This window comes from Rhodnius prolixus, unplaced genomic scaffold (assembly GCF_049639745.1).
Source record: "Rhodnius prolixus isolate KJV_2025 unplaced genomic scaffold, Rpr scaffold_10, whole genome shotgun sequence".
NCBI lineage: Eukaryota > Metazoa > Arthropoda > Insecta > Hemiptera > Reduviidae > Rhodnius > Rhodnius prolixus.
In genome coordinates, this window is record NW_027411615.1 from 5,486,421 (window position 1) to 5,509,841 (window position 23,421).

Below are 23,421 nucleotides of genomic sequence, written 5' to 3' on the forward strand. Positions count from 1 at the left end.
TTCCAACCTGAAGAAAATAGAGAATATAATTTTTTATTTGGTTTGTTGTTGGATTGCTTTGTAAATTTTGCCTTTGATTACTTAGTATTAAAATGCTAATTTTACTTTCTGTGTAGAAATATGATCCCTTAAATTGGATGTTATTGTTGTTGGCTATTTTAAAAATTTGTGCAATTCAATACTACGCGCTGATTACTTATTTATTTTGTTTTTGACAGAACTCCATTGTTTGAACCTTCATTAAGAGGAAATTACATTTTGTTTTATGAATTTTATCCATTCACTAACCAACTTTTAGAAATTTATAGTTTTTATTCTTTTGTCTCGCCTTTAATTAAAAAAAAATCAATTTGGTTTGGTTTACTCGGAATAAATGGTTAATTATAGGGATTCATTGCAAATTTATCAATGGTGCAAGGCTGTTATGTGAAGGCTGAAATCTAATGCATAAAATTTCAGTCATAGCGCTGTTTATGAAGGAAATAATTATTTTGTTTAAGTTGAGTTGTTTTTAGAGTTGTGCCTTTGAATTTTAAAAAAGTTTTGAGTATTGGTACAACAAGCGCACCCAGGAGGACATGACAAAGGGATTGCGTGTATAATTATCGGTGTGTAACTTCCTAAGCCTTCCAGGTTGTGGACACTTCTAATCGAATCCTGAACAAAATGTCTTAAATTTACCGTTCGAAATTGTTCTTAAGGATCACAAAGTGGAAAAAATATTTCTTAATGTGTTTGCCGCTTAGCAAACAGGTAATAATTTGAACGTAAAATCAATAATTGAGATAGTTATTCATAATTTTCGAAACAACATTGGTAAATTGATTTCCGAAAAATTCAAAGTTATCAAAATTAAACAATTCGTCTGCAGTTTGAATTAGGCGAACTCTTTGGCCAATCTAGTTAACCAACATTACAAATTTACTCATTTTATCTTACAAACGCCGACATTGATTCACAAACTTTATGGATCCAAAAATAGGTCTTTTTGATCGCATTGGATTTGGCGGACAGGTTTTTTTTTTTTAAGTATTAGTTATTTTTATTTTGTGAAGACATTCCATGTTTTAGAAAATTCCTATTTGTTTTGCCAAGTGGTACAGTGAAGTTGCGAACAAGTTGCAACATTGTTTCGTAATTAATAACAATTATTGATGGATAGTATCATCCACAGTTGGATGTTAATGCACTTCTTATCCTCATCTTAACTGAACTTCAGCGTTTATCAGCGTTCGCTCTCAAATCTTACTGCCTTCTTAAATTAAAGGAAGAAGAGAATAGATATATAGTTATGATCTGTGGCTCACTGTTCTGAAGGAATTTCCTTTTTTTTCTCCTAGTTAAGTCGTGTTCTTTATCAACTTATCTAACTTCGGAAGTTGATGAACTTATTGATAAGTCCTTCCCCCCCCCCTTTAATAACTTGAAGCCAGTTAAATAGATATGATTTGATATATTAATAAAAATACAAAATTGGAAACGAATGCCATATTTTTAATTACTGATTCTTTTTATTTTTATAGTCAAATATTCACAGATTACATTTCAGGAATTGCTTATTAAATTTGAATTCTTATTTTGTCTACTTTCCAAGATGATCTTCATAGTTCCAACCAATTATTGCTACATTTTTGTGTTTAAGTAGCCTTTTGTTCGAGAATTTTTCTAATTGTATTGTTATGTACTAAGCTTAGATATTTTTTGTTCTTAACAGTAATGAGGTGATTAGCTGAGTGGTTTACGAATACTGGATTCCAACGCGGAGATCACGGGTTCGAATCCAGGCTGCTGGCTCTTAGATTTTCTCTTCCTAGGAGCTTCTTACAGCTCACTGTTCGGTGATGGACAGCGTTGTCTGTAACGAGAGAAAACTGTCCAGAGGCCGGCAGTGCACTGAAAAAAGCTTCCGGCGCCAATAAACTCGGTGTTGACGCTTCTTAAATAAATTTTTAAAAACAGTAATAAGGAAACATTTTGTCGTAAGTCTCTTATTATCTCTTCAAGCGTTATTAATAAGTAATAATAGAATTTTTATGATCTAGTTTTGCCGCATATCAATCCATTTGATTTGGATGATGAAGTAAACAATGGCGATAGTGTACAACTGAACTGCCACGTTTCTAAAGGAGATAAACCTTTACAAATTACTTGGAGTTTTCATGGGGAAGATTTATCTTCGCATTTTGGCATTCAGACTCTTAAAATCAGCGATCGGTCTAGCGTATTGACTATAACTTCTGCTATGGCCGCACATACTGGAAATTATACTTGTACAGCATCCAATAAAGCTGGAACTACTAACTATACCGCATCCGTACATGTTAACGGTACCGTAACTTAAGGAATATGTTTAGATTTTTTTCTATACTTGTTTGAAACTGATAGAATTATTGTGTTTCTTTTCTACTACTTTTTTGGTTTTATTTAACCCCTTAGTTTGTTTTGATTTCTTTTTTTTTGGTTTTCATTTACTCTAATTAAACTAAAAATACACTCAATATTGTTTTTCCTATTATCTCCTTATGCAGTACGCCCCCTCATCACGCCGTTTGCTTTTGAAGAGAAGAATTTTGCTGGTGAAACGGTACAGGTGACATGTTTTGTGGCAAAAGGTGATTTACCTTTAAAAATAACTTGGAGTTTCCATGGCGAGGAATTGTCATCCCATATGGGGATGTCCACAGCAAGGATGGGTGATAGAAGTAGTTTTCTAGTTATTGAGGCAATGATGGCCGCCCATTCAGGCAACTACACGTGTACAGCTGAAAATGCTGCAGGGACGACGTCTCACACTGCTAGTTTATTTGTATCTGGTTAGAAAAATATGAGAAATACTTAATATATGAACTTCAAAAGGCATGTTTATATATACATATTGTAAAAAAAAAAAAGAGGAGTTTTTAGAAAAAAAGTTTGTGAATATTTCATTTTCATATATTAGTCATTTAATTTTTAATAATATATTATTTTTAAAAATTACTTTAAAACTAAACGTTCATCCCGATCATTTTCATTTTCACAGTTCCTTTTTTCATATTATTATTAATAACCCTTTAAAAAAAAGAATAGAATCCTTGAAGTTATAAATTAGATGTTGCATTTTTATTTTAATTATTTATGTTTTACCTACAGCTTTACCACACATTATTCCTTTTGGGATAAGTGAAGAGGTAAACAATGGTGATAGTATACAATTGAACTGCCATGTATCCAAAGGTGATCTGCCTTTGTCAATCACCTGGAACTTTCATGGAGAAGATCTCTCCTCTCATTTTGGAATTACAACTACAAAAATTGGGGGTAGAACTAGCCTGTTGACAATAGCGTCAGCAATGGCCGGCCATTCTGGGAACTATACTTGTACAGCTTCAAATTCTGCTGGTTCAGTCAATTATACTACCAGTGTACATATTAATGGTAATAATTACTCTCTGACCAGCTAGTAAAACAAATAAAAAAAAGTAAAAACTTTTTAGTGTTTCTGTTGTTATTATTAACATATTTAGTTTCTTTCTTTGTAGTGATGTATTTAAAGATTTTAGATATTGTTTTTCTTTTTTTTTTTATATTCCCTTCCTTTAAATCACCCAAATTGTCTCTGTTTTTCTTCCCATTTTTCTATTAATTCAGACTATGATATTTTTTGTTTATTGTATATTACACTTTCGTTTATTAAACCCATTGTTTTTGTTCTTCTATTATTTTTATTCTAAATTCTTTGCTCTTTTTTTGGTGTAATTTTTACTTGGCTTACAAAATTGTTTTGTTAACACTCCACTGAATTAGCCATTATTATTATTATTATTATTATCTGTGTATTATTGTTGTCATATAATTTATTAGCACTACGTTCAGTTTCAGTTTGTTTTCATTTGAAGCGGTTTTGTTGTGCACAAGTCATGATCTTCAAATCCATTCCTTTAAACTATAAATTTTAGTTTTCTCCAAAACAATTACCTCATAATAGGTTCAGTGTTTATACAAATTTCTGAAATTCTTCAATCTATTTTTGTTAGTTTTAACATATTACAGATTACTTTCAATTGACTTGTCTTGTTATGTCTGATTTTAGTTCAATTAATAGTATGGTTTTGTTTAGAAAAACACAACGATTTGCTTCCATTAACATTTAAAATATGTACTTTTGGAGTAAATAAGGTTGGAATTTAGAGGGGAAGTTTCAAAGCAGTAAGTCAGAATCATGTTTACTTATTTTCTTTATTTTGTTCATTAACCCAATGATTAAGATGAAATAATGATTAAATAGTATAAATAATAATGATTAAATAGTTCAGCTGACTTTTAAAGAAACTTAAAACATTTATATTAGTTCAAGGTTTAAATTGTCCTTATCGTAATAAGAATAGGGATAATTGAAAAGCAAGTTACAAATAATGTAGAGAAATGCTATTAAATACTATAAAAAAATAAGTTTTCACAGAACTATTTTTTGACAGAATTGCCTTTAAGTTCGATACAGTTTTGCAGTGTCAGGCAAAGTTTTTTTTATTTTCAACTTTACTGTTTTTTATCATCAGTACTGAACATGTGTCTCACAACTTGCTGCAACCATGTTTCCATGATTCGTAGCTCGGCATGAAATTCTAGCCTTCAAGCTAGCAATGTTCTGAAGTAGTAATGGGCCCTTTTGCCTAATTGATGGTACGAGATGAACGAAAGAGGCTTCAGGTTTCAGTGAAACTCCCAAATATACCTTCGCCTTACCATACCAATGTTGGCAGAAGGTGGGGTTGTCTTTTGCATGATGATGCAAGCCCTTGCTGAATCCTTTTGGATATACCATTTTTCTATCCTTTGCATCGATCTTGCAATAAGTAAAAGCATCTTTTGGCCCGGATTTCTATTTGTAATGAAGAAGAGTGTAAGGTAATTTGCAATGAAACGTGGTTGTGCTAGAACTGTTTAGAAGTAGTAAAATATTTAAACATTCTCTGCACAAGTATGTCTATCTTAATGGCATTATTTGAAAAATGTGATTATGTTTACTCTTTTTAAAATTAGTAATTTTGAAAATATGCTCCTTTTTTTAATTTCTTACAAGCCTTGAATCGATTAACACTGAAATCTTACATTTTTCACCCGAAGATACCGCTATTGTATGATTTCATGACAAACCTAAACACATATAAAATAAGTAATTGGGAACGATTAAATTTAGAGACAAACATTGTTTAAAGATCATTCTTAAAATGATTTTTTTTTCATCTTATTTTTGTTTATATTTTTACACAGTTCGACCATATATCAACCCATTCTCATTTGAAGAGCACACTTACGCTGGTGAAATTGTTCAACTTTACTGCTTTGTATCCAAAGGAGATACTCCTTTAAAAATTACTTGGAATTTCCACGGTGAAGAATTATCTTCTCATATGGGAATGTCTACATCACGTGTAGGGGAACGAACTAGCCTACTTAGTATAAATTCAGTAATGGCTGCCCACTCTGGAAACTATACATGTACTGCAGAAAATGCTGCAGGAACATCAGATTATACTTCTACTTTATTTGTTTCTGGTTAGCTTGGTGATAAATAAGAAATCTACTCATCTAAAAAAAAAGAAAATGATTTTGTGTAAAATTGTTTATATTATTTTTTTTTTAGATAAAATTAATGCTTTCAGGGGAAATAATTAAGTTGTAATAAAAAAAGGCATGGATTAGGCATGCAATTTGATGAAACGTCTAAAGAAATATTTTTATAAGCATGAAAGTTGTCCTATTGTCATTATATTATTTATTAATTTTTCTGTTTGAAGTTGACAAATTTTTATTTAGTGTTTAATTATTGTAGAAATTGTATGAATCGTATTTATTTCCTTAACAATGGAATAAAACGTGTCTCTATTAGGCTTTACATAGAAAAATTATCCATAAATGTCTAGTTATCCTCAAAATGTAATGTTATTTGGAGGAGGCATTATTAGTTTCTAATGATTATTTAAAATTTTTATTTATTTTTTTACTTTTTTTTCATAATATTTTTTGAGTCCTTTAAAATATTTATTATTACAGTTAGGCCTCGTCTTCAGCCGTTTTCCTTTGGTGACAAACCACTAAACACTGGACAGATTAGTACATTAATCTGCAGTTTAGCAGAAGGTGATCGACCAGTTACACTACAATGGTTATTTAATGGACGTGAATTGTACGATGATAGAGATGAGATAGGCATCAAAATTGTTCAAATAAGCGATGGTTCAACGCTATTGTCTATAAATTCTGTAGAAGCTAGACACGCAGGCACTTATACTTGTGTAGCAAAAAATGAAGCTGGAAAAGAAACTTATACTTCTAATCTTGTAGTTAATGGTATTTTTATAAAAATAATTTAAGACAAGAATACTTGAATGGGACTTAGAGAATGTTTGTGTTATTTTTCTTACGCTCGACTGATTAATTTTTCTTTTTTCTTTTTCTTAAAACAAAAAAATTAAATGTATTTAATTTTTATTTCTTATATCTCTTTTAGTTCCTTGACATTTATCTGAATCCTCTGAATCTGAATCCTGTTTCATTGAAGTAAAACTGTTCGCATCACAAAAATTCTTTTTTTTTTTTATTAATTTATTTTGTTTAAACCATTGGTAAAGGAACAGAACAAAATTCGGTGATGAATTTCCAGTTTTTAGTAATGTATCTTTGTTTTTCGTACTCATTTTTAATCTAAAGGCTATTAATGTAACTCGAAAGTTTCTGTAGGCTTGTAAAAGTAACCTGGCGAACAGCTCATTTAGAAATAACGGGTTATATTACGCACATTTTTCATTACCTTTATAACTATGTTTTTTTTTTCTTTAATGTTTCAAAAAAACAAAAAAGTGGACTCATTTTTTCAGTGCTTCCAAAAGTAGCTCCTTTCTCTTTTGGCGATGAGCCCGTTGAAGCTGACCAGTTTGTCTCAGTAATGTGTTCAGTAATTCATGGCGATCTTCCTATAAATATCACATGGGAGTTCAATGGCAGACCTATAGATAGTGGTAGTGATGTAACGATTACATTCACTGGAAAAAGAATGAGTACATTGTCCATTGACTCAGTGACTGGCCATCATGTAGGGAACTATTCCTGCATTGGAAGCAATAAAGCTGGTTTTAATAAGCATACATCGTTGCTCCTAGTTAACGGTTTGTTATGTCAAAAAGAAAATACAAGAAAATGTGCATGATCATTTTTTTTTAGTAAGTAGGTTTTTGCAACATTTAAGTAATCTATTCTTTACCTTTTTTTTCCTTTTTTCATGTTGATTAAGTTCATTAATTTATGTGTTGAATATTTCTTGTTTACACAAGTTTTTCTTTTTTAATTTCGTTGGTTACTATGAAAATCAATTTTAAAAAATCTGGACACCCATACGTCTTTCTCTTACCGTAGTTTATAAAATTTTTCTTAAAAAATGAGAGTTTTAAATGAAAAAATTAGTTTAATTTATTACACATGTTGGACTATAATCAAATTTTACTGATAAAGGAGAGCCACATACCCCTGAATTGACTTTTCAAACTAATTCACTTTCTATGAATAAATATTCTTCCAACACAGAATTTCGATTAAATATATCATGGACAAAAAATTTTATCACAGATAGGACCGTGCGATTTATTTACAGATAAACAAAAAATTCTGTTTAGTAAAATTGCTCTTACCGGTTGACTGATCTTGTCGAATAGTTTATTGTCAGATCCCATGTTGGCACCTAAAATAAATATTAAATTTGAACATTGTGATTTCGTTTTTTGAGTTGTGGATTCATTCTGCCGGTAGACCAATATGTAAAAGACAAACACACTTTTTCTTATTCTGGTGACCTTAAAAATACATGATACTACTTAAGGGGGTATGAAAAAATAAAAACCTTAAGGAAGTAGTCCTGGTTATTGTTTCAAAAATAATTTGTTATAAAAAAAAATCCTTTTATTTGAAAATTTTGAATTTTATTTCCTTCTTTTTTAGTTGTACCGAAGGTTGGTCCGTTCTCTTTTGGTGATGAACCATACGAAGCGGATCAATTCGTATCAGTAATGTGTACAGTAATCCAAGGTGATCTCCCAATAAATATTAGCTGGGAATTCAATCATCAACCATTGACCAGTAATAATGAAGTAATTATTTCATATAGTGGAAAAAGAATGAGTACGTTAACTATAGAATCAGTAAGTGGTCATCATGTAGGCAATTATTCCTGTGTAGGCAGGAATCAAGCTGGATTTGACGTTCATTCAGCAGCCCTCCTTGTTAATGGTTTGTTGTGTTTTTTCTTAAATATCTCTCTCTGTATGGTTTCTTAATTGAAGACAAAATATTATGCATGTACAGAGTACTCTATCACTTGATCCTTTACAATCCTTAAAATGGTTTCTTTATTTTCCTTTTCTTATTCTTTTCCTATGCTAGTTCAGAAGAACTCTTTTTTGTGAGGATTTTCTTTGCTTTAGTAAAAAGTAAAACAAATCCAGACCCTAAGGACATTCCTTTTATTCAAAGAATAAAATCTCGTAATTCTTGACAATGAATAATAAGTAAAACAACTCACACATGTCTTTTTATTCTTGGATAGCCCTTTTTTTCTTCTTTTTTTTGAGAATTTTATTTTTTAGTTTCTTTTGCGATAGTGGTTACTTGTTGTCAAGGTGTTTGATTAGAAAATTTGTAAATGTTTTGTATCTTGGAATAGCTTTCGATCCGTCTTTTTATTGTTTTTTTCTGTCTTTAATTATTTTGCATTCGAATCTAATCTTTTTGAAAAAGAAAACATTTGACTACTAAATTCCCCTTTTGTTGTTTGGAAAAAAATTAACTTAAAATTTATTATCCTATTGACGCAGTCGGCCAAAACCCCCAAAGTAGTATACTACAGCCATACATTCAGCTTTAAAGAATAAATAATAAAAAAATATGAAGTTTGATAAAAGTTTTTGGATTTTAGAAAAAAAGTTTAATAGTTCTAAAAACGTACAATGGGGAAAAATATGTTAAAACTAAATTGCAATAGAATAAACGAGAAATAGTTTGTTAAAATGTATAAAAGTCTCCCACGGGGGATCTCTCCTCCCCTGGAGTTGTAACAAGGTTTCTTTTTGTAAATAAAAAATAAATAAGTAAAAATAGATGAGCAGAAAATAAATCCAAACTAGACCTAACATAAAACAATTTTTAGAAACTTAACAAGAATGAATCAAATAAGATATTTAAGTGTGAAATTTTTGTAAGGAAAAAATCCTAGTTATATATAAATTTAAAAAATAATGCTACAACTGGGTTCGTTCAAGATTGAAAATGATTACAGATTGTTTGAAACTTTCAAAAAATGACCTGAAGAAACATGATAATGTAATAATAATAGAAAAACATTAAAAAATAGTTGAGATGTTTTCTCGAATTTAGAAGAAATACCACCTAATTTAATTCCTAATGAAATTATTCTATTTTTTTATAGCCTTATTTTTGAAGAGAAATTAAATAAGAAACCTTTTTTGTCATCAGAATTTAATTCTTAAAAGTTTTATCTTACCATGTAGATAATACCTCTGTCTGACGATTCACAAATCAATTGACAGCTTTCCATAATTTAAGAGTATCTTTTACCTTCAATTTTAGCGTGGTTTTGTGTATCAATAAAAATGTAATAGTATAAAAAAATATAGCATAAAAGAATTAAATTTCTATTCACATAATTTTGTATTTTGCTTTTATTTGAACGATCTGGCGTACTAAAGTGGATCAATACGTTATACTATGCTTTCACTTTTAATTATGAGAAATGAAATATTTGTGACCCATCACTTAGATTTTTATTTAAGTAAAACTTAAATACATTCAGGCGTGCATTTTGATTTAAAATCTTTCTGGGGTTGACAAAGTTAATTTTAGGTATCGTAAGTTTTAATAGAAAATCGTTCATTCTACTTCGCCTCATTCAACATTAAATACACCAATGTCAGAAAAATCAAATGCTGCTTCAATTTTTGTTGATTTACTATCATCTGAGCCATAAAATAACCTGTATATTTTTTTTTAGTAAATTTATTTCTTCTTCATCTTGTTAACAATTTTTAGTTCTGCCGAAGGTTGGTCCTTTTTCTTTTGGTGATGAACCATACGAAGCACATCAGTTTGTATCAGTGACATGTTCTTTAACTCAGGGAGATCTGCCAATGAATATCACATGGACATTCAATAATAAAACATTAATTTCAAATGAAAATATCACAATAACTAAAAATGGTCGTCGAATGAGTACATTGGCAATTGAATCGGTCACTGGTCACCATGTCGGCATATATTCATGTATAGGCAGTAACGCTGCTGGATCTGATGTTCATTCTTCTCATCTGCTAGTTAATGGTTTGTTAGTGGATTTGGAGAATTACGTGCATGCAATTTACATAGTTTTTTTTATTCAGTTTTCTCCATCACAAACTTTAATAATCAAGATTCAAGAAGATTGGGAGATTTCGGAAATTATTATTATATTTGCCTCTTCCATGTATTTACTTGTATAGAATTTTTTTTTTTTTTAGTAGTTTACTGTTATATTTTTTCTTTTTAAATTTAATTGTGATTAGAGGTTGTTGTTGGTAATTATAGTTTATACATGTATTAGCTAAATCTTTTCTTTTTTTTTGCTTCAATTTAGTACCTCCAAAAATGCTCCATTTTACCTTTGGTGATGAGCCTTATCAGGAAGGGGAGAGCGTTGACATCCAATGTTCGGTATCTACTGGAGATATTCCAATTAACATCACATGGTGGTTTGAAGGCAAACTGCTAACGTCAACAGATGATGTTACTATTGCTAATATTGGGCGGCGTGCTAGTGCTTTAAGTATAGATCAAGTATCCTGGAAACACGTTGGAAAGTATACTTGCATTGGAAAGAATAGGGCTGGATTAGCTTCCCATTCGTCAGTACTTCTGGTGAACGGTTTGTCTGTTTTAAAATACTTTCCTGTAAACATTGGTATTTTTTTCCAATATTTTTCAGTCACTGCTCCTAAAAAATTTCCACAATTAAAATATCTTAATATATTTAAAATCTACCTCCTATATTTGTTCTAATTAATTAGTTTAAACTGGTAATACGTTTCCTAAATTAATTTAATGATAATTTGACATGACCTCTCCATTGTATTGCGTAGATGTTATTATTTATCTTTTACCTCAATTTTAATTTTAAAATTAACAGAAAGTAACGGCCGTTCGGGAAAGTAATGCACTTCGAAAGGAAAGCCGAATAATTCGGCAATAAAGTTTTATCCTGAAGAACGTAAGGGGTAAGCAAGTAATTTTTTTGAAATATTATTTGTAAACATTTCATGCTCTGCTTATTGCCACCAATTTATTTATTTTATTATCGTAATAAAATTACTAGTTATTTATTTCTTGCAGATTTGGTCCTTTGAAATTTCAGCGATAATGTTATGTGGACTAAAAAATAATGCACGAAAATGTTGACTTGATTCATTCTGCGTTTTCTCTTAATTATCAAATTACTTCTTCCATAGCCCGAGCAGATTTTGGCATACTCAATCACTGTTGAATTCAATCAGTTCAACTCCTGTTCTTCGTTTATCTACTCTCACACTGTTTCAGTCATTATTTGGGAAGATAGTAATGACACTCTAAAATCTCGTCTTATATAGTATTACAATTATTCCGGCTGGTTTCCCTTTCTTGGTCGCCCTACGAGCCTTCTACTCAGAAGGTAAAAGCACTCCCTGGCGCTCTAACTTTTTTAAACATATTTCCCACAATCATCAATTTCTTAACCTCCTCTTCTGTGCCTCCCACGTCGCTTGTGTTGGAGTCTATATGAAGGAAGTTTGAGGATATGTCATGATATATGACTTAGATTCCCATTCGTTAGATGTGCAAAATATTTTCTTCTGATAGTTTCCTTTATTCTCATTAATTTGAATCTTTCTGTCTTTCGCTTCTCACTTCTCCCACCCGAAAGCTTCCAACAGACAGCGATCTTTTGATAATGATCAATTGATTCACATGTTGTACGTTCTTTACAGGATAGTGTCCTTTAGATCCGTTTCCAAATTTACACTTTTTGAGAAGGAAGTTGTAAAATAACAGTAGCTTTATTGGATCCCTACAATTCGCTTTGATTTTTTTGAATTTTTTTTCATATATTATTTTTAATATTGGGGCCATTGTAAAGATTCCACTCCTTAAAATTTAAATTTAAAACTATATTATATGCGGGAAACATATTTCTCTTCTTTTTTTTTTTATTTGTAGGAAGATTTGAACATTTTTAGCGTTTCCTATACTTCCAAAATTTCTATTTATTTATGTAAAAAGGTAAGCAATTTTAGAATCATTATATTCTATCTCATTTCTGAAATTTCTCTGCAAGTTTTCTACTTATAAGGACAGCACTTACAGAAATTCTTACTTTGTACTCGCATAAATATCTTATGATGATGTAATTTGTTTGCTCCTTGAATATTATTGTTATCAAAGTAACTTTCTTCCCTCAGATATGTAAAAACAAAAACAAAACAAAAAATGTGTTAAAAAATAAAAATATTGTTTGTTGGCAGTTCAGCCTAGAATATTACCTTTCTCTTTTGGCGATTCACCGATATTTGCCGGACAGTCTGTACAGGTGTCATGTTTTGTCACCGAAGGAGATCATCCTTTAAATATTTCCTGGCATTTTGATAGCAGCCACAATTTCGACACATTAGGCATAATTACTTCCAAAATTGGAAAGAAAACAAGTTTACTTTCAATAGATTTTGTTACTGCCCAACATACTGGAAAATATATTTGTACAGCTTCTAATCACGCTGGATTTTCTCAGTTTTCTGCTTTTTTAAAAATTAATGGTAACTGAAAAATTTTATTTAAGAAAAAAAAACTGCATTTTTCCTTTGCATTTATATTCATTATATTTTTATTTATTTTACACATAACTTAAACATAAAAACATGTAGGGACCAGTTGTATGGTTTACACTTTTATTTATCTTTTTAATTATTTATAATCCCATTCTCCCAATTCTTATTTTCATCCTTCCATGGAACTAAAATTATTTTTATCTCATTTTCTTGCATAATAAACTGTTTTTTTTTTATTCTTATTCTTAGTTCTTCCAAAAATTATACCGTTTGGTTTTGGGGATTCAACCATTTTCGCTGGCCAGCCTATTCAGATAACATGTCTGGTTATGGAAGGCGATTTACCTTTTAACATTGCTTGGAGTTTTGAAGGAATGGAAATTGATAATATGAATACGGATCTTACTACGATAAATATTGGGGACAAAGGAAGTATGTTATTAATAGATTCCGCTAAATCGCATCATGCGGGCAAATACACGTGTACAGTTAAAAATCCTGCAGGAATGTCAAATTTTTCTGCGTTTCTAGAAATTAATGGTAATCAATTAAATTTAGTTTTTTCCTCTCTCACTCTCTCTCTCTCTCTAAAAATAAAGAAAATTATAAAAAGGCTCATAATTTTTTTTAAAAATTAAATTGAAATTCTAAGTGTCTCTCTCTCTTTTTCAGTGCACAACCTTTCCTTCTCATCCAATATCTCCTAGTTTTGACACTCTTCAGTATGTAAGAATTCATTAAATAGACATAATTTAAAGTTATTTGAAGAAAAAAGAATGTTTAATTTAGTAATTAGTACGGGTAAAATATATTATTGCTACTACACAATACGTTTATAATTAAGCTTTCAAAATAATATCAAAATATAAAGGAATAATTAAATTTCAAACTGTTAAATAAAAGATATTTTGTATAAATTATATGTTTAGTGAATAACTAATAATATGTATAAATATAAATTAGTTTAATATAATAAAATAAATAATATTAAAATATTTAAACATATTTTCCAGTATTGCCAAAGATATTACCATTTACTTTTGGTGAGTCGCCCATGTTTGCTGGACAGGCTGCACAAGTTACTTGCTTGGTATCCGAAGGCGATACTCCTTTAGTTATTTCTTGGGGGTTTGACGGTGGATACGACTTTAATGATATTGGGATTATTACAAATAAATTAGGTACAAAAGGTTCGACACTGTTAATTGAGTACATTTCATCAAAACATCAAGGAAATTATACTTGCATTGTTAAAAATCCAGCTGGAGTTGTAACATCCACAGCATATTTAGAAATACACGGTAAAAGACTAAAGAAAGTTGTATGGTAAATTGAAAACATGGAGCACAAGACTATTGAAATGTATATTGTCATTGTATGGTTTATTTATTTATTTTTTTATATGTCCATGACCATTCTTCATTTCCTAAGCATTTTAATTTTTTGTTTCATTTTACCGTAATCTAAAATTTAATGTTAAAACTAACCTCTTTTTATTTTTTAAATTTATTTAAAATACGACAATGTAGGTAAAGAAATTATTTAGACTCCTAGTTTAATTTAGAGGAAAACACTTCTTTTTTGTTCTTTTGATCAGTATCCCCGAGGATTGATCCTTTTTCTTTCGGAGAGTCTCCAATATTCGCTGGAGAATCAGCTCAAGTAACCTGTTTTGCTTCGCAAGGAGATATACCAATGGATTTGAAGTGGTCTTTTGACGGTTCACAGAATCTATCTCGCTTAGGAATTTCAACTGTAAAAGTTGGAAAACGTGCCTCAATGTTAGTCATTGAATCCGCCACATCAATGCACAGAGGAATGTTCCAGTGTACTGCTACAAATTTAGCTGGATTCACCACGTACACTACCAATCTTGAAATCCATGGTAATTTAAATATTTTCAAATGCCATGGTTTATTTATTTATTTTCTATTTTGTATGGTAAACTATACTTCAGTTTGGCAGAGAAAAAAAACCTTTTTCCTTTGAAAAAAAAGCGGTTCCCTTCCTTGTTTAGCACAGATTTAATTTGTATACAAAACGATTATGTCAGCAGCAACACAGTAGAGAGGAAAATCTCTGGTTTTAGTTTTCCTTTTTTCCTGTTTGTTTTAGTTTTCAATCCTTGTAGATATAAAAAGGTTAACATTTTTATTGATTTTTTTTTTTGGCACAATTTTCCACAGATTTACCAATAATCGAACCATTTGGTTTTAATAAAAATGGTGTTAATGGTGGGACATCGGTGCGCGCCATGTGCACCGTAGTAGCTGGTGACTTTCCCATGGAGATTGTGTGGTTAAAGGATGGAAATAAAATAGATAACTCTAAATTTAGAAGGATACAACAATTAGATGAATCTACAGTAATCTTATCCTTAACTCAGCTGTCCTTAGATGATTCTGGAAAATATACCTGTTTTGTCAGAAATGTAGCTGGAAAAACTTCACATTCAGCCGATCTCTTTGTCAAGGGTGCTTTGAATACACTACTGTTTCCTTTTTATATATATATATTTATAAATTACATGCATGTTTTTCTTAGGTAATATAAAAAAACATTTGGCTCCTTGGGTAAAAATAAATAAATAATTTTAAGTGACTTTCATTTTATTTAATTAACTACACTGGGTTCTTTTTTTTTATGTGTTCTTTAATTAGATTCACATTTCTCTACAAGGTTATTATTTTAAATATTTTCAGTAATTACAAATTTCAGAGACAATTCTACATAAATAATTGATTTCTTAATTAAAAAAAAAATAATCCTATTTTTCGTTGAACATTTGCTATTTATTACGGTATACAACATAAGACAGTTCGTTTTTCACATTTCTGTTTTAAACAATCTGATACAAAGTAGTCATATTACTTAAAATCTAAATACTCCCTCCCTCGAAACTGCCCTAATATAAATTTCCATGAAAAAAGCTCCATGAAAAACTGATATGTAAGAGTAGTACAGCAAGTTTAGGATTGGTTTTCAAGAAAATTTCGGAGAATACACTCAGAAAAGTCATTTTCTTGGTTCTCGAATTTTGCTATTTACTTCCATCAAATTGCACTGAATTGACTCCTTATAGGAAAGCCTACAAGCTCCTCCAAAACTGCCATAAAATAGTATTCCTGAAATAATGAATTGTTATGAATATAAACTATTAAATTCGGATTACGAAATTTAAAGTAAATCGGAGGAGAAAATCAAAACTTAAAGACCTTTGAATAATTCCCATTTTCATTACTTATTCTTTAAATTCAGAAAATAGGAACTTATTTTATGTTATATAAGGGATTAAATCTATAAATTGTACTTTAGAAAATTACTAAATTTCCATCCTTCATTTATAAATGCCATAATTACATTTATCTCAGAAACATTTAGAAAAAGTTTTTAGATTTACATACAGACTTTTGTTGTAGCTTCAATTTTTGTACGATATTAGTAATCGCAACAAAAATATATATGTATTTATATATTAAACAAACTTTTCCCGAATTAAAGAAATAACGTATAATAAGTATGTTTGAACTTGGTTTAAATAGTTGTTCAGTAAATATACTTAACCAAATATCTGAATATTTTGAGCATATAAGACTTGAAAGAAGGTAAATAGGATTAAATAATTTTTTTTTTTACGCCCAAATTTACTCTTATAATTATTAATTATTTAACAGTAATAATGATTGTCATGTTTGCTTATCATTTAATTATCAGTTTGAAATTGATTTTTTTTTTTAAGTTAAATTTTAACTTCTTTCTCCGTCTTTAGGAATGGGCTAACAAAAATTATTAAAACGTTGCAAGTTTTTGTAACTAATAACAGATTAATTAATATCGCTAATTTTTGCTGGTAATTCAGCTTAAGATATTTAATATTTTTAAAAATGACAATAATTTAAGTACAACTTAGTATAACGAATGAAATTTTGTTATGGTCTGTGTAAGGTTAATTTAAACAGACGTACCTTTCTATTGGAGCTTTTATACATGTAAAGAAGTTTTGTCTCCTTGTTGAAAAATACTTGTATGTTTTTAAAAGGACAAAATAAATAAATAAATAAGAAGAAGGATTAAAGCATAAAGGTTATGTCAAATGTCACCTATTTAGGACGTCTTAGTGATTAGTTTTTTTGTTTACTTTTATTGTTTCTTTTGTTTAAGAGAAGTGAATTCTGGCAAAATTATCCTTTTCATTTTCCCTGGATTCCTTACCGCATAACAATGTTTGCCAGAATTAGGGCTATTAGGTACCCCTAATCCCTTCAAAAAGTTCCTTCCCTTTTATTTACAAGCACTTTTTCTCTTATTTTTGCATGTTTTATTAATTTTATTTTATTATTTAAGTAGAATAGTAGTGATTGGAAAATGCATGAAAAAGTTAAAAATGGATGGAATTGCACAAACCCCCCTTCGAAGTGTTTCTATAATATAAATTACATATTTGAGTTATCCCTTTTTAGTATTTTTTCCCTTTGGCATTAGCTGTAGTGGCCATTCATTATAATATACTGGAATTATGTAAGAAAAATTTATTTTGTGCAATAACATTCAATGGTTTTATTTTATTTATGATTATTTTAGTTAAAATAATATTTGCATGTGTTTTTTTAGCTTCAATTTTGTTTTGTTATTGTTTTGTAGTTTTGCATGTTTAAATATATTATTGTTAAGTGTTTTTGTCCTATTACATCTTTTTTATTTTTATAAAGTTCGAAATACATTTCAAAATTAAAAATAAGTATTTTAAAAATAATAAAATTAAATAAAAAAGATGTATTCAAAGACAATCAAGAAATGTAATTCTTGATTCAAAGAGTCTCCGAACATTAAATAACAGAAAAAATGCCATAAGTTTTCCTATAAACATGAATGCATATTATGATTTAAAAAATTATTATTTTAAACTTTTACCAAATTTATCTTTGAAGTTATTTTTATAAGAAATTTTAAGTTGCTAAACAACTAGTATTCAAGAACTGTATTAAAAATTGAACCCATAGTACTACAGCCCATTCATGTTGTGTACACCTTCTCTGCGATTCCATAACGTTTTTTGCAATGAATTTTGAAAATGTGCCAAGTACAGTGTTCGGAATAAGTTTTTGTGGCAGCTGAAAAAAAAAAAAAAAAAAAAAAAACAATAGCTACAAACATATTCACGAAATTTGAGTATTTGTGTTAGTCTCCTTACACCTTTTTTCCAATGTAAAAAGTCTTTAAATTACATTTGGTACTTTCTCTAGAAATGGACTTTTCAAGGAAATAAAAGTCATCTGGGTAAAAATAATTCAGCTCTTTTCAAAACTTATTTTGGAAATTAATTTTCAAATAAATTTGGAAAACTCATTCGCGACTTAATTTTTTTATTTCTTTTCGTAAACTTGTATAAGTTTTGATAGAAATTTCTTATTTGAATCAGGAATTACAAAATTGATTCTTCTTAATTAGTCTTATAACAAATTTAATATTGAGTTTTTTAAGAAAATACGATTGCTCTTTGAAATTGAATTGAATATAAAACAAAATAAAAAAATATATTTTAGTTAAAATTAATGTAAAGTTTAATAATAATAAAAAACGATTTTTTCAAAGCAAAATTTAAAATTTTGAAAATTTTTATCGATTAAAATTAAATTTGGAATTGAAAAATTTAAACTTTCAATTTACCTATAGTTTTAACTTTGTTTAGTTTGATTATAATTAATTTTCATATAGGAATTTTGAAAAATTTTAGTTCCTCCACGTTGGATAATTGAACCTACCGATAAAGCATTTGCACAAGGTAGTGATGCTAAGGTTGAATGCAAAGCTGATGGCTTTCCTAAACCTTCTGTGACATGGAAACGAGCATCAGGTATGTATATAGTGAATAAATACAAAATAAAAATAAGACTCTGAGAGGATATAAGTCCAATCGTTAGTACACTGGATTTCCAAACGGGGATCCCGGGTTTGAAGCTAGCTGCCTTAACGTACACTTTCTCTTTATGAAAGCACCTTATACTATATAATTATATAAAGAAAAATGGCCTTCTTTTTATATATATTGCTGAAAAGATTAGACAATTATTTGCTAAACCATGAGATACTGGTAACTAATAATTTGAAGAACTCTGAGGATCAGGCAAAGAGAACAAGTAATTTATATGACATAAATGTCTGTTTTGAAAATATTTTACTTCTTTTTAGAGCATTGCTAAAGGATATTGTCTTCAGTTCGACTACTTACCAACTATAACTTACTTAAGGCACTAAAATGAAGAAGTCGAAATGAATTCCTAAAAAAGGAATTCTGTAATCTCTTTCCCAAAATCTCTTTTAATGTAATTTGAAAAGTTTAGATTGTTGTTAAGAGAACTGCTTTTTAAGTTGTTAGATAATATATAATTGCATATATGTATTTATTGCAGGTGATTCTCCTGGAGACTATAAAGATTTGAAACCAAATAATCCTGATGTTAAAGTTGAGGAAGGTACTTTGTACATTCATAATATTCAAAAAGGTAGCGAAGGATATTATTTATGTGAAGCTGTAAATGGTATTGGCTCTGGATTATCAGCTGTAATAATGATTAGTGTACAAGGTAATCTTTTGAACATTTCTTTCTCTCTTTGAAATAACTTTAGAAAATTGTATTTCAGCCTAAATTTTTCCAATACATTTGATTAAATTTTGCTATACATTGTGTAGGGACGAAATGCAACATTTCACATTTAGACACTTAGAAAAGGTTTATCTTTACGGGATCATTTTATTTGAAAATATTTCACAATTTTTGTGGAAGCCAGAACTTAAGAACTTGAAGCAATTCATTGCGAGGTTTATTTCAAAACTAGGTGGAAGTAATTCATTTCTCCAGAAGCACGTGTGTGTATTTTTACTTAAAAAAAAAATTTCTTAAATTTTTTTCTTCTTTATAAAAAATTCAACTTACCTTTTATCCATTATTTGAATATTTATCTTTTTTTTAACAACATTTATTCCACTATTAATACAAGGATTTATTATGTAGAATGTAACCTTCCCCACATTCAGTTAGGTACTGTGGTGGCTACGGGTCGAGTCGTATTAAGTGAAAATCTAAATTCTCTAATCAAACATAAAATCAGAAGTAGATGAAAATTCTAAATAAACCAGGCATGTTATGACGGATAAAGTCACTAACATTTATCCCTTTTATTTTCTAAATCAGTCCTTGTACAGTCAAACAAATTGGTAATATTTAGCTTACCAATCTCTAGTATTGATCAGGCTGCAAACTTCTCATTTCATTTCAGTATTATTGCCAGCATAAGTGGAAATAATATTGACCGCGTAGACTCCGTCTCCGTTCAATTTCGATTAGATTGTGTCTAAACTTAATAACGGAACAGTCTGTAATATTTTTTTTTATTTTATATAACATAATCGGCAAGATTATAATCAGAAATTATAATGCCTTCAGGTTTAAATTTCAATCACCTTTTTATGTCATTTTTTCTCAGTAAAAAAAGGTAAACAAGAACAAAATAGTGTTTGTAGTAAGAATATTGTACATATACTACCAATGTATAACATACATATATTTATGATATTTCATTAATAATTGTTTATTTTATTTATTTTTCAGCACCACCGCAATTTGAAACTAAATTTAGAAACCAGACTTCTAGAATAAATGATCCTTCTGTACTACAATGTGAAGCTAAAGGTGAAAAGCCAATTGGTATTATTTGGAACATGAATAACAAACGCCTTGATCCAAAAAGCGATATCAGGTACTTAATTAATTAATGTAAAATATGTAGTTCATGGTTTTATTATATGTAGCTCTACTCTGGGTCCAAGAGAGTAGTCTCCTGCAAAACGTTTTTAAAAAATATGCAGTTAGTGTGAGTGTAAGTGCCGAAGTTCTTAACTACTGGTATGGATATGTGCTGACGACGGAGGCAAATATATAGAACAGCTAAGGTGAATTCTTATATTTTGAAAGCAGTAGGAGAAAAGCGAAATCAGTTGCATTTTTTATTTTACAGAGCAACCCATAGTAATGCATAGAATTCTCGAAATTATTCCTGAATACAAAATTCTTTTTAGAGATGATAATTATAATAGAAATTAAGGTTTATGATGCATTCAAAGTTTTATTAGTCATTATTTTTGTATTTTAGGTATACAATCAGAGAAGAAATACTGGTACATGGTGTTCTGTCTGATTTGAGCATCCGACAAACAAGCCGAGAAGATTCAGCATTATTCACTTGTGTTGCTACAAATTCTTTTGGCAGTGATGACACCAGTATCAATCTCATAGTGCAAGGTTAATTATAAAAAAATTTATTTAACAAAAATGTTTTTCGCTTAATTTCTAAAGTTGAAACTTTTCTTTGAGAATAGAAGTCCCAGAAGCTCCACGTGCTTTAAAAGTACTCGATAAATCTGGTCGTTTAGTACAACTTTCTTGGTCGGCACCATATGATGGAAACTCCCCGATAATACGTTACCTTATTGAATACAAAGTGGCTAAGGGTAAAGATATTCCATATTATATCACATATCAGTTTTTATTTATTGTCGTAAGATATCAAGCTGCTATTTTTTTGTTTTTAAATCTTATATAATGACAGGATCTTGGGATGTTGATATTGATCGAGTTATGGTTCCGGGACATGAGACCAGAGGTGCTGTACTCAATCTAAATCCTGCTACTACCTACCATATGAGAGTTGTGGCTGAAAATGAAGTCGGAACATCAACTCATTCTGAACCAGTTACAATTATTACCGCAGAAGAAGGTAAAGACTTGGTTACAAAATTTTACAAAGTTGATCAGGTTTGAAAGTTTATAAAGCTGAGTTGGTTGGGAGTTTATCCTGTTCAGTTATATTTTTTTTCATCACTGAAATATTTTTATGTTTGCCTGTGTTTTATAATGGTATGTTCCTGGCCACAATGAAACTTGTAGGTTTGTCAGATTTTTGAGCATATGTATTTAATTTTATATGGTTTTGAATTTATTAAATAGTAAGCAGAGAATTTTTCTCTCCTCCCCATAAGTGGAGAACCCTCAAAAGTGTCGAATATATTATTTCCGAGATACTTGTTTTTCCTTTCTTCTTTATTAATATAAACTAAGAATAAGCAAATTTCAAATACTTGACCGATTTTGTCGTGTAAAGATCATGTTAATAATCTTTAAATTTTATTATATTATACGTCCACTTTACATCTTTAATTTTTACTTTTTCCCAGAGTTCCAATCAGTTAAAATTTTATTATTTTGGTCTTAAGGATAGACATATATTCCTCTATTTCTTTTTGTTCCTTGAGGTTTTACTAAATTTATTATTCACATATTAGTCGAAAGTTTTATTCCTGCCTAAAATCTTTTTAGGCTGCCAAGCCTAAATTGTACGAAGTTATTCGCTTTGCCATTTCTATTTTGAGTGTTATTGTTTATCTAAGTTTTATTATTTCAAGATAAATACACATATTTTGTCATAAATCGTAAATAATCATTTATATGTATAAAAATCAAACACGAGTATACTCGTGGTTGGCAATGGGAATGTAACAGGACTCGATATCCTTTTTCTTATTTGCGCACGTTTAAGCAAAAAAACAAATGAATCACACAAATTGTTATGCTATTATACCAAATAGTACCATTATTCCAAATAATAATACTAAACAAATCTGTATAATATAAAGTATAATATAATATAAAGAATATATTGAAAGTATCACGAGTATATTCGTGCTGTCAATGCGTAACACCCTGCCAACCACGAGTATATTCGTGGTTGGCAGCGAATGGGTTAAAGAAATACCTAAATTTGACATATGGTTAACAACAGCTACCGACGGTTTGAATTTTTTTTTTTTTTAGTAAAGTATCTATATATTTTATTACGTCAGAAGGTCTGCTATAATGAAGGTCTGATTATTTATAATTCTCCCTATTTCTACGTAGAAATGAAACATAAAAAGTTGTCTCATAGAGACGCTAAGAGGTTCTGTGCGGTTAGTGTCGGATACAACCAGCACTCCTGCTTGCAAACTAATGTAAAAAATTTTTGTTTGCCATTTTAAGAAATAGCAATAATGACAGATCAAACTACTATAAATCATTAATTGTTGGTCTGAATTCCTGACAGTTTCTGTCTATTAAGTATGATAGATAACTAGCGCATAAATTTTCTCATACGTTTACGTTTTCAAATTTTAGCACCAAGTGGCCCACCACAAGCAGTGAAGGTAGAAGCAATTGATCAGGTATCTCTGAAAGTGACATGGAAACCACCAGAAAGAGAAGACTGGAATGGTGAAATACAGGGTTATTATGTTGGTTACAAGCTTTCATCATCTGACAAGCCGTATCTCTTCGAGACCGTTGAATTCAGCAAGGAAGAAGGAAAGGAGCATCATCTGATAATCAGTGGTTTAAAGTAATGCTTATTATTAAGAAATAGAAATCTATGGTATAGATATAGCAGAATATTGAATATTACAAATATCAGCTTTAAAATTGTTAACCTTTACACCGTTTAAATTAAATCACAATTA

General features: G+C 29.6%; 1 protein-coding gene across 50 annotated transcripts in view; it reads left to right on the top strand.

Annotated features, from left to right (window-relative positions):
• Nucleotides 1-23,421, top strand: part of Dscam1 (Down syndrome cell adhesion molecule 1) — a 160,864-nt gene that overhangs the window by 115,931 nt on the left and 21,512 nt on the right. For 33 of the 50 annotated variants that reach the window (XM_074133750.1, XM_074133771.1, XM_074133754.1 and 30 more), the window contains 8 exons: nucleotides 6,037-6,333; nucleotides 18,610-18,729; nucleotides 19,286-19,459; nucleotides 20,486-20,633; nucleotides 21,027-21,175; nucleotides 21,253-21,384; nucleotides 21,483-21,650; nucleotides 23,084-23,303. In XM_074133750.1, coding sequence (XP_073989851.1) covers nucleotides 6,037-6,333; nucleotides 18,610-18,729; nucleotides 19,286-19,459; nucleotides 20,486-20,633; nucleotides 21,027-21,175; nucleotides 21,253-21,384; nucleotides 21,483-21,650; nucleotides 23,084-23,303 — 1,408 coding nt within the window. Of the gene's footprint in view, nucleotides 1-6,036; nucleotides 6,334-6,860; nucleotides 7,149-7,974; nucleotides 8,263-10,077; nucleotides 10,366-10,657; nucleotides 10,946-14,472; nucleotides 14,761-18,609; nucleotides 18,730-19,285; nucleotides 19,460-20,485; nucleotides 20,634-21,026; nucleotides 21,176-21,252; nucleotides 21,385-21,482; nucleotides 21,651-23,083; nucleotides 23,304-23,421 lie in introns of all 50 variants that reach the window. The other 17 variants (XM_074133782.1, XM_074133791.1, XM_074133789.1 and 14 more) reach the window with 6 other exon arrangements.